General features: G+C 48.0%; 1 protein-coding gene across 18 annotated transcripts in view; it reads right to left on the reverse strand.

The window, feature by feature from the left end:
• Positions 1–12,115, reverse strand: part of SECISBP2 (SECIS binding protein 2) — a 40,621-nt gene that overhangs the window by 353 nt on the left and 28,153 nt on the right. For 15 of the 18 annotated variants that reach the window (XM_059656363.1, XM_059656351.1, XM_059656366.1 and 12 more), the window contains 3 exons: positions 8,916–9,070; positions 8,483–8,636; positions 7,227–8,058 (listed from right to left, as the gene is read on the reverse strand). In XM_059656363.1, the coding sequence (XP_059512346.1) occupies positions 7,955–8,058; positions 8,483–8,636; positions 8,916–9,070 (413 nt within the window). In that variant the 3' untranslated portion in view covers positions 7,227–7,954. The other 3 variants (XM_059656353.1, XM_059656362.1, XM_059656360.1) reach the window with 3 other exon arrangements.

A 12,115-nucleotide genomic window follows, 5' to 3' on the forward strand; every position in this document is an offset into this window, starting at 1 on the left:
TCCAAAGGGGCTCCTTTCCTTACCTCTTCAACAACACTTGCTGTTTGTTGGTTTATTGATAATACCCATCCTGACAGGTGTGAGGTAATATCTCATTAGGTTTTGATTTGCATTTCCCTGATGATTAGTGATGTTGAGCATCATTTCATGTGTCTATTGGCCATCTGTATGTTTTCTTTAGGGAAATATCTACTCAGGTCCTCTGCGCATTTTTATTTTTGGCTTTTAATATACATTTTATTTTTATTGTTGAGGGTACTGCAAATATCCCCCATCCTCCCTCCCTCCCTTAACCTCTTTCTGCCCATTTTTAAATCAGATTATTTTTTATAATGTTGAGCTGTATGAGTTCTTCATATATTTTGGATATAAATCCTCTATCAGATATATCATTTGTAAATATCTTCTCCCATTCAGTAGGTTGCCTTTTTGCTTTGTTGATGGTTTCCTTTGCTGTGCAAAGCTTTTTAATTTGATGTAGTCCCATTTGTTTATGTTTGCTCTGTTGTCTTTGCCCTAGGAGAAATATCCAAAGAAAGTTTTGCTAAGGCAAATGTCAGAGTTTATTGTCTATGCTTTCTTCTAGGAGTTTTGTGGTTTCAGTCCTTATATTTAAGTCTCTAATCTATTGAGTTTATTTTTGTATATAATGGAAAGGGTGGAATTTCATTTTTTGGATTTTACTGTATAGTTTACCCAGCACCATTTTTGAAGACTGTCTTTATCCCACTTTATATTCTTGCCTCCTTTTTCATAGATTGACCATATGGGTATGGGTTTATTTCTGGGATCCATATTCTAGCCCAATAATCTATATGTCTGTTTTTATGCCAGTACCATGCTGTTTTGATTACTATAGCCTCTGTTTTAAAGTTTATTTTGTCTGATATAAGTATTGTTGTCTGATATAAGTATTGGTACTCCAGCTTTTGTTTCCATTTGCATTAAATATCTTTTTTCATCATTTACTTTCAGTTTGTGTGTCTATCTGGAGTAGGTCTCTTCTAGGCAGCATATGTTCAAGTCTTGGTTTTTGTTTTGATTGATTCAATCACCCTGTCTTTTGATTGGAACACTTAATCCATTTATATTTAAAGTAATTATTGATAGGTATGCAGTTATTGCCATTTCATACTTGTTTTCTAATTGTTTTTATATTTCTTTTATTCCTTTTATATTCTCTTGCTATTTTCTCTTTTACGTTGATGACTTTCGCAGTGGTTCTCAACCTTCTGGCCCTTTACATACAGTTCCTCATGTTGTGACCCAACCATAAAATTATTTTCGTTGCTATTTCATAACTGTAATGTTGCTACTGTTATGAATCATAATGTAAATATCTGATATGTAGGATGGCCTTAGGGAACCCCTGTGAAAGGGCCGTTCGACCACCAAAGGGGTCGCGACCCACATGTTGAGAACCACTGTTCTATAGTGTTATGTTTAGATTCCTTTCTTTTTATTTATTTTATGTCTCTTAGAGATTTTTGGTTAGCATGTACTGTATATATACCAAGCTATATTTATAGAAGTCTATTTAAGTTGATTTTCTCTTAAGATTGAACACATTCTAAAATCACTAGTTTTTACTCACCAACACACATTTATGTTTTGTCACTTTCTTTTATCTCTTTCGTGTGTATCCCTTAATCTATTGTTGTGAGTACACATGTTCTTCCTACTTTTGTCTTTAACCTTTCTACCACGGCTTTTATTGTTTGCCTTTGTTGAAAATTTTTTCTTTCTATATATATATATATTTTTTTATCTTTACTTTTCTACTTAAAGTCCCTTTAACATTCTTGTAATACTGATTTAGTGGTGATAAACTCCTATAGTTTCTTTCTTGCCTGGGAAACTCTTGATCTCTCCTTTTATTCTAAATGATAGCCTTACTGGATAGAGCAATCTTGGTTGTAAGTTTTACCTTTCATCACTTTGAATATTTTGTGCCATTCCCTTTTGGCCTTCAATTTGTATGTTGGAAAATCAGCTGATTGTCTTATGGGAGCTCCCTTGTCCATACTAGTTGCTTTTTTCTTGTTGCTTTTAAGATTCTCTCTAACTTTTGGCATTTTAATCATGTGTCTTAGTATGGACCTCTTTGGGTTCATCTTCTTTGGGACTCTGTGTACTTCCTGTACTTGTACGTTTTCTTTGTCAAGTGAGATAAGTTTTCAGTCATTATTTCTTCAAATAGAAAGATTTCAATCCTTTTCCCTCTTCTCCTTCTGGGACCTCTATTATGTGAATGTTGTTACACCTGATGTTATCCAAGTTCCCTTAAATCAGGGGTCCTCAAACTACGGCCCGCGGGCCACATGCAAATACAAATATTGTATTTGCTCCGTTTTGTTTTTTTACTTCAAAATAAGATATATGCAGTGTGTGTAGAAATTTGTTCATAGTTTTTTTTTAAACTATAGTCTGGCCCTCCAATGGTCTGAGGGACAGTGAACTGGCCCCCCCGTTTAAAAAGTTTGAGGACCCCTGCCTTAAATTACCCTCATTTTAAAAATTGTTTTTCACCCTGACCGGTTTGGCTCAGTGGATAGAGTGCCGGCCTGCGGACTCAAGGGTCCCAGGTTCGATTTGGGTCAAGGGCATGTACCTTGGTTGTGGGCACATCCCCAGTAGGGAGTGTGCAGGAGGCAGCTGATCAATGTGTCTCTCTCATTGATGTTTCTAACTCTCTATCCCTCTCCCTTCCTCTCTGTAAAAAATCAATAAGATATATTTTAAAAAATAAAAATTGTTTTTCTTTTTGCTGTCCAATTGCATGTGTTCTGCTACCTTGTCTTCTCTGCTTCTAGTGTGCCGTATAGTCTTCATTTCAGTAATTATATTCTTCAGTTCTGAGTCATTCTTTTTTGTTTTCTATCTCATTTTATATGTTTTCTATCTCTTTGTTGAGGTTCTCAGAATTCATCTATTCTCCCATAGGGCAAGGAGCATTCTTTTAACCAGTGTTTTGAATTCTTTTGGTTGACTTCCTGTGTTTCTCTACATTAGGTAGATCTGCTACAGCTCCAAGTCTTGAGAGAGTAGTATGGATGTATTCTGTAGGGCTCAGTGGCAGTCTTCCAGGTCACCTGAGCTGGATGCTCAAGGGGTGTCTCATGTAGGTTGTGTTGGGCCTCCTGTTGTGATTGGGCCTTAACTGCTGCTGCTGGCACATCAGTGGGTGGGGTTGACCCTCACGCAAACTGGCTGTGAAGGCTGGCTATGACTACAGTGGACCAGCTGTTGTGCAGGGGCTGTCCCCATGGAGGATTCATTGTGTTGGAGCTTCTGACGCCAGCCAAAACTGCCTTTCAGCATGTCAGTTGTGGAGCTGGTTGGATGGGGCTCTGGTACAGTCTGGATCTTGGGAGGGCAAAGTCAGCTACCACTTATGCCAGACTTGGGGAGTTGCTTGGTATAAGTAACACAGTTATTTGTATCAACTCCCACTTATTTTAGGCTTGGAGGTGCTTGAGAGAAGCTATGCTAAGAACCAAGGCCAGGTGCCACTTGTGCCAACCTTCAGATTCTTTGGTGGGCACTGATGTGAGATGAGGCCAGCTGCTTCTTGGCTTTTGGTTGCTTAGTTGGATATGTTACAGGCAGGTTGGCCACCACTTATGCCAGGTTTTGGGTCAATTGTTGGGAGTTAGTGTATAAGCTGAGATTGGTCACCACTTGTGCTGGGCTTGGGGCCCCTTGCTAGGAGCTACAGTGCACGCTGAAGCTGGCCGCTGCTCGAATAGGGTTTGTGGGCCTTTGGGAAAGTCTCACACAAGTCTCGGTAGGGCATCTGCCACATGTGTGGGGCTTGTAGACATTTGAGAAAATCTGCAACACAAGATAGAGCATTCTGTGAGGTTTGCAGATTTGGGGGAAAGTCCACAGCACAAGGTGGGGTGAGCTGCTTTTGTGGAGTAGCCACTGGAAAAGCCTTGGGCCAGGCAAGCAGTTGGAGAGAACAAGGTCTCAGGGAATCACCAGCGAAGGGTGAACAGTATGATCCAGGTTAGTGGAGAGCAGAGATTTGGTGTCCACCTGTACCTGGCCAGCTGGGTGGGAGAGCTCAACAAAGGAATAGCGCCTGCCAGTACTTCTGACCTCCCAATCCCCACCCTTCCGGCCACTGGCCTGAAGTATGCCCATTTACTTCCTCCCGGTGCCTCCCTGGCACTTTTCAAGCTGCTGCCCCTGCCCCGGTGCTTAGAGGAAGTGTTTGTGAGCAAGTGAGTCTCTGCGTGCGCACTGTGAGAGCAGCACCTCCTTCTCTAGCAGCTCTTTTTCTTGGACAGAGCCCCCGCTGGCTTTCACAGCCAGAAATTATGGGGCCCTCTCCTCTGGCTCTGGTGCTCTGGGTGGGGGTAGCTGGTGTGGGAGCGGGCCCTGGCTCCTCAGAGGGAACCTCTGCAGTAGAGGCACCCCTCCTGCTCCTTAGTCGGCACAGTGTGACGGGAACGCCCCAGTCCCCATCTCCATGCCCACTACCAGTCTCGACGTGGTCCTTCCTTACAGCCTCAGTTAGAGGACTTCCGTTCAGCTAGTCTTCAAGGGGTTGTTAGTAATGACAGTTCTATAATTTAGTTGTAATTTTGATCAGGGGAGGAGGCAATCGCAGAGTTTACCTACTCTGCCATCTTGACCAGAAGTGTTATTTTTTAATTTATCAGCAGTTTCACAATTCTAGGCTGCTTAGTGCAGATGAAAGGCTAATTCATTTTCTCCCAAAATAATTTTGGAACCTTTATTCTCAAATAATCTCCTGTTTTCAAACCTAGTACAGCTGACTTGCTGCCTGTCGCCATGTGGAGAGCAGAAAAGACCTTCCCAATGCTGCTCCTCGTGGCGGCCGAGGGACTCGGGAAAGGACCTGGGGCTTGGTGAGGAGCTGGCGACCAGAGCCTACGTCCCCACGCAAACAGCTCGGAACGTGTCTGAGAGGCAGGGCACACCGTGGGAATAACGCGTTACAGAGGACCGGAGAGGGAGGGCACACCGTGGGAATAACGCGTTACAGAGGACCAGAGAGGCAGGGCACACCGTGGGAATAACGCGTTACAGAGGACCAGAGAGGCAGGGCACACCGTGGGAATAACGCGTTACAGAGGACCAGAGAGGCAGGGCACACCGTGGGAATAACGCGTTACAGAGGACCGGAGAGGCAGGGCACACCGTGGGAATAACGCGTTACAGAGGACCAGAGAGGCAGGGCACACAGTGGGAATAACGCGTTACAGAGGACCAGAGAGGCAGGGCACACAGTGGGAATAACGCGTTACAGAGGACCAGAGAGGCAGGGCACACAGTGGGAATAACGCGTTACAGAGGACCAGAGAGGCAGGGCACACCGTGGGAATAACGCGTTACAGAGGACCGGAGAGGCAGGGCACACCGTGGGAATAACGCGTTACAGAGGAACGGAGAGGCAGGGCACACCGTGGGAATAACGTGTTACAGAGGACCAGAGAGGCAGGGCACACAGTGGGAATAACGCGTTACAGAGGACCAGAGAGGCAGGGCACACCGTGGGAATAACGCGTTACAGGGGACCGGAGAGGCAGGGCACACCGTGGGAATAACGTGTTACAGAGGACCGGAGAGGCAGGGCACACAGTGGGAATAACGTGTTACAGGGGACCGGAGAGGCAGGGCACACAGTGGGAATAACGCGTTACAGAGGACCAGAGAGGCAGGGCACACACACAGTGGGAATAACGCGTTACAGAGGACCAGAGAGGCAGGGCACACCGTGGGAATAACGTGTTACAGAGGACCGGAGAGGCAGGGCACACACACAGTGGGAATAACGTGTTACAGAGGACCGGAGAGGCAGGGCACACCGTGGGAATAACGCGTTACAGAGGACCAGAGAGGCAGGGCACACCGTGGGAATAACGCGTTACAGAGGACCGGAGAGGCAGGGCACACCGTGGGAATAACCCGTTACAGGGGACCGGAGAGGCAGGGCACACCGTGGGAATAACGCGTTACAGGGGACCGGAGAGGCAGGGCACACCGTGGGAATAACGCGTTACAGAGGACCGGAGAGGCAGGGCACACCGTGGGAATAACGCGTTACAGAGGACCAGAGAGGCAGGGCACACACACAGTGGGAATAACGCGTTACAGAGGACCAGAGAGGCAGGGCACACACACAGTGGGAATAACGTGTTACAGAGGACCAGAGAGGCAGGGCACACCGTGGGAATAACGTGTTACAGAGGACCGGAGAGGCAGGGCACACACACAGTGGGAATAACGTGTTACAGAGGACCAGAGAGGCAGGGCACACCGTGGGAATAACGTGTTACAGAGGACCGGAGAGGCAGGGCACACACACAGTGGGAATAACGTGTTACAGAGGACCAGAGAGGCAGGGCACACCGTGGGAATAACGTGTTACAGAGGACCGGAGAGGCAGGGCACACACACAGTGGGAATAACGTGTTACAGAGGACCAGAGAGGCAGGGCACACCGTGGGAATAACGTGTTACAGAGGACCGGAGAGGCAGGGCACACACACAGTGGGAATAACGTGTTACAGAGGACCAGAGAGGCAGGGCACACAGTGGGAATAACGTGTTACAGAGGACCAGAGAGGCAGGGCACACAGTGGGAATAACGCGTTACAGAGGACCAGAGAGGCAGGGCACACAGTGGGAATAACGCGTTACAGAGGACCAGAGAGGCAGGGCACACAGTGGGAATAACGCGTTACAGAGGAACGGAGAGGCAGGGCACACAGTGGGAATAACGTGTTACAGAGGACAAGAGAGGCAGGGCTTCCTCCACACACCCCGCGGTCCCACTGCCAGCCCTGGCTACTCGCTGTGCCATCTCACTCATTACTGCACTTCTGTTTGCTCATTAGGCCACTTACCTCTCAGAGATACAGTACCTGGCACGACTGAATTCAACTAACATTACTTTCAAAGCCAACACCACACACTACCTGCCCGACAAGCACAAACCAGTGACACTGCAATCCTGCCATTTCCTCTGTGACAAGCATGCCAGCAGAGACAGGGCAGGGTCTGGAGGCGCCGGTCTCTGAGGGTCTGAGACCTCAGCAGCTGCTACTTCCAGTGCCAGGAGGTCTGGGCATAATAAGCCTCTCCCTGCTCAGCCCCTACCTTCCATTCCAAGGCTGAAAGGCACAGGTCAAGGCAAAGGAAGAACTAATAAGAAAGAGACCAAGGATAAACTGAATGACCAGAGTCTCCAGGGAAATTAAATAATCACTCTTTATTGAAAATAAATAAGCCCTCTTACTTACAGGAAAATAGGAAAGTAAACTTTTTGCCTCCTGGCCTCTGAGACAGAAACCACATTCAGAACATGTTCATTTACAAAAGAAAGATTTGTAGATTATCAAAACTGAAATTTAGGAATTTCAATATACATTGTTTCTCTGAAAAATAACAACTAAAATTAGAAATAATTCATGTCAAAGGTCACAGGTTAAAAAACCGATTTTTCTCGAGGCTCATTTTAGCAAACCCTCCAGGTCTCCCCAGATTTTCCCGCTGAAAGGCCACGTCCCGAGAAGGGCCCTCCCTGCCTCCTGCTCTGACGCGGGCTCCCCGCAGGGGCAGGGCCGGGCCCTCACCGGGACCGGGAGGACAGCAGCCGCACTGCTCCCATTTCCACAGACGAATGACCTGGCTCAGCAATCCGCTCTGGAGCAGCAGAGGGCTCGGCACCTTCGCCAGGGTCTTCCGGATTCAGTGCTCAGAGGGCTTCCAGAAAGGCTCCGTCAGCAAGCCCAATGCCCGCCACAGGACCTGCAGCCTTGGTGCCACAAAGGCCGCTTCCCACGCCCTCTACGCTGCCAACGTCCCACTTAAACAGCGTTACAAATACATCAGGCCAGTGAAAAGCTAAGAAGAGGGCCACAAAGTTGCTCATACCTCCCCTCCTTACCCCAAATACAAACACACAAAAGAACCCTTCTTATAAATTCAAGTTCATCATCTGAGAGGTTGAAGCCTCTAGTGATTCTTCTAGCTCCAGGGCACACTGACTGTACGCTTCCAGGTGTTTTCTCCAGATTTCAACTGGAAGGAGAGAGTGGCACAGCTGAGGAACAGCAGGGACAGTCGGGAGAGTCTCTACTAGAGAGCATGCTGCTCAGCGGCTCAGTCCCCTGCACAGGCCAGCATGGGCTCAACCCCATCTCCCACGCACCCCCCGCCCCGAGTGAGCAGCATCAGTGGGCCTGGGTGCTGGCTGACCTTGGCCACCTCCTGCCGAGGGCACAGCTATCCTGGCAGCCACCTTGTCCGGGGCTGTCTGGCCAGAGGTCTGTTTGAGACACTCACTGACAAGTCCTTGCAAGTTCGGGTCTGAGAACACTCTCAGACAATGGCCAGACCTAACCGGGCCTTCCTCAGCCAGGGCCCGGCACCGGGACTTTTGAATCAAAGGCCAGGAAGACTCGAAGGACACTTGGCCCAGACTCGGACCCTCCCCAGCACTCACTGTAGTGTGGCTCTTCTGTCGTGGGAGAAGCTGGGGGGCCGCCTTCTGCGGAGCCGCTGGGACCCTGTGCAGGCTCCTGGCGCGTGGTCTCGAGCATCGTCTTGTACGCTTCCCGCGCCGCCATCGTCAGCTCAACCATCTTGTGGAACTGGTCCTTGGACAGAGTGAGGGCACAGATGATGCTCAACCACAGAAAAAATGGGTCTCCTGCAAACCCTCCGCAGAGAAGGGTGCCACCCGCCAAGGGTGGCACCCCGAGAGAACAGGGCGCCTGAGGCACCTGCGTGGCAGCAGTGAGCCCAGAGTGGAACTTGGAATCACACTTCCGTCCGTGCTCTTAAGGAAACAGGCCACGGAGGCCGAGGGGCCGCTGGGCTCTGTCTGGGAGCACGCCGTGTCCGCCTCCCCCCGGGCGCAGCCTGCTCCCGCTCACCTGGGCCCCATCGTAGCTGAAGATGCCCACCACACTGACAGGAACAGCTTTGTTCAAACTGCGCCCCAGAGCCTTGCGGTTGAGCGCGAACACAAAGGGAATGTTCTGCTCACAGGCGTAAGCGATGATGGTGTGCAGGGTGTCGTCCAATCCACCTGTCCGAGGGAGGGCCCGGGAATGACAGGAGAGGCGTCACATGGGCTGGTGGGGACACTGGTCGCAAGGGCTTTTGACACACACAGCAACCCGGCCAGCTCCCTCTGACTCGCCAGCCACAGGGAAGAAATCACTCTCCAAAGACCACTCCTTCGTGGAATGGATGGGTCTATGCTGAGCCAACAGCTGCGTGACACCTAACAGTCTTAGCAAACATCACTGAGCACTGAGCACGGCTGGGCCACCGCTCTAACTGCCTGCCCTGTGGGAGCTGCTGGATCCCCACAAACACACAAGAGGGGAGGCTACGCCCCGCTCCGAGGGGAGCCAGCAGCAGAGAGGTCCCTGGCACCCATCCCACATCAGCTCCCCCCAGCCTGAGCACACACGGGCCTGGCTCCCAGCGAGGCGCCAGCCAGGCCGCTGCACAGGCCACGCGGGGAGGCAGCGCGAGCTTCAGCGGAAGGTGAGGAGCTCCGTGCGGGTGTGCCTGCCAAGCCGGAAACCCGGCGGCGGTTACCACCACCCAGAGCCTTACACACGGAGCCTGTGCGGGCTGCACCCCACGGCCAGCCGGGACGCAGTGGAGAAACGGCTCCACTCCGACAGCAGCCAAAGGTGAGCACAGGCAGGAACCCACGCATCGGCAGACCCACAGAGCAGCCTCCACCGGCTGAAAACACCACAGAAAACTTGAAGCGAGACATCTCTGCTCCCGGGCAGGGGGATCCAAAATTACACGTCCACTCCACCAGGTGTACCGGTTAATAATGCGGATTTTGTGATCAAAGAAAACACGATAATTTCAAGAGAAACATCTAAAGTGCATTATTCAAAGTACAGACAGTCGTTGGGTTACGTCGGACTCAACATACGTCATTTCGTGGTTACATCACCATCTCCCATTTATTTATAAAAAAAGTTCTGTCATTTCGATGTATGTACATATGTGCTTTATGTTTTTTCCTATTTATTTACCACAAGTAAAGGTCAGGAATTGTTATATTTCTTTTAAATTTCTTTAACTGTTTCACTTCATTACTGCTGTGTATGTGCTCCATCTGAGTGACGTAGGTGCTTATGTAGGTGGGTTCTGACTTATGGCGAAAATTGCATTACGTCGCGCCGTAGGAAGGATCTCCAACATAGCCCGAGGACCTACTGTAATGTCCATCGCTAGCTACACATTTCCCCCATCTTTCAGGTCATTTGTGGATACCGTCCCAATAGAACTTTTCATGTTTTGAGGCAAACCATTCAGAGCCCCAATTTTCCACTTCTTCGTACCTTTTGAAGTGCTGCTCAGAAAGTGCGTGTGCCATCGATCGGAAGTGGTAATCTGAAGGAGCAAGGTCTGGTGAATACGGCAGGTGGGTTAATACTTCCCAGGCAAGATCTTTTAACGAGTCTTTAACTGGTTTTGAAGTGTGTGATGGTGTGTTATCATGAAGCAAAATTACTTTGCCAAGTCTTCTGGCCCATTCTGGTCATTTCCCAATCAAAGGTGGTTTAAATTGATTATTTGTTGTCGGTAGCGATCAGTATTAATGGTTTCACCTGGTTTTAGAAGCTCATAATCCACCACACCTTCCTGATCCACCAAATGTAGAGCATTGTCTTCTTTCCAAAGTGATCTGGCCTTGTAGTCGATGTTGATGGTTGACCTGGATCAACCCATGATTTTGTATGTTTGAGGTTCTCAAAATAAATCCACTTTTCATCACCAGTCACAATTCGATGCAAAAAAGACTTTCTTTTATTCCATTGAAGCAACATTTTACTGATGACTTTTCGGTTTTCCATTTGTCATTCGTTCAGTTGATGTGGCACATATTTTCCTTCTTTTAAAACTTTTCCCATTGCTTGTAAATGATTGGAAATTGTTTGCTGAGCAACATTTAATCTTTCTGCAAGTTGGTTTTGAGTTTGACATGCATCTTCATCCAATAATGCTTGTAATTGTTGGTCTTCAAACTTTTTCGGTTGACCTGGACGTTCTTTGTCTTTCATATTGAAATCATCACTTTTAAAGGGTTTAAACCAGCGCTCACAAGGATCTTGAGATGGAGCCTGTTCACCATAAGCTTCCCGAAGTATTCAGCAGCACTTTTCTTCAAAATAAGTAATGAATTAAAACTTCCCACAAATGCTCTTTTTTTTTGGCACGAAAATCAACATTTTTAAGCGTAAAAATATCTATGATGTTAACACCTTCAGCAAATTTGACATATGAAGTTTTAAAGCTTGTTGTCAATATCGCAAAATAGCATACATATCAAATCGCATATATATCAACATATGTGTAACTCCATCTAGTGAAAAAAAAAAACCACATTATTAACAGATACACCTGGTATATTGGCCTAAAGCTCTGAAACACCATGACTTACTACAAATAAATAGGATTTTTTAAGAATAAAAAATACGAAAAAAATACGCAAGTAAAAAGAGCATTTTGAAAAAGGAAATATGTTTTGAAAAAGCATCCCAGGCACTGAAAGCGTGCTCTGAGGCTACAGAAGCGTGAACACGGGAGCAGAGGCAAAAGAGGGCCCAGAAATGGCCCGAAGACGCAGGGTGAGCCGTGCAGAAGGGACCACTGATCAGCCTCTGGGAAGAGCCGTCTGAGACTGAAATACATGCTACACAGACCGAATGAAACATGGAGAACAGGGAGAAACAGAGTGTAAACATGTTCATTACCTTGGAGGCGAAGGTTGAGGACTGACATAAAATCTCGATGTGATAAAAACATAGGAATAAAAACTACTGACACACAAACATACTGCCTGCATGGCTAGAAAAAGGTGGAGAGAAAACAGGCCACTGACAAACCAGAAAAACATACACCACTCTCAACCGAAGGGCCAACTTCTTGTTACACAAAAAGGTACTATCTATACAACACAGATCACAGACAGTGCCCTGCTCTTAACCAAGTGAGGATGCACGACCTCCCCCGAGGGCGGGGAGCCAGGAGGGGCAGGCCCAGCCGGTGGGGCCACGGTGACACATGCCCATGCCCTTCTATTCTCCAGCCGGAA

The sequence above is a fragment of the Myotis daubentonii genome, chromosome 11, assembly GCF_963259705.1.
Source record: "Myotis daubentonii chromosome 11, mMyoDau2.1, whole genome shotgun sequence".
Lineage (NCBI taxonomy): Eukaryota > Metazoa > Chordata > Mammalia > Chiroptera > Vespertilionidae > Myotis > Myotis daubentonii.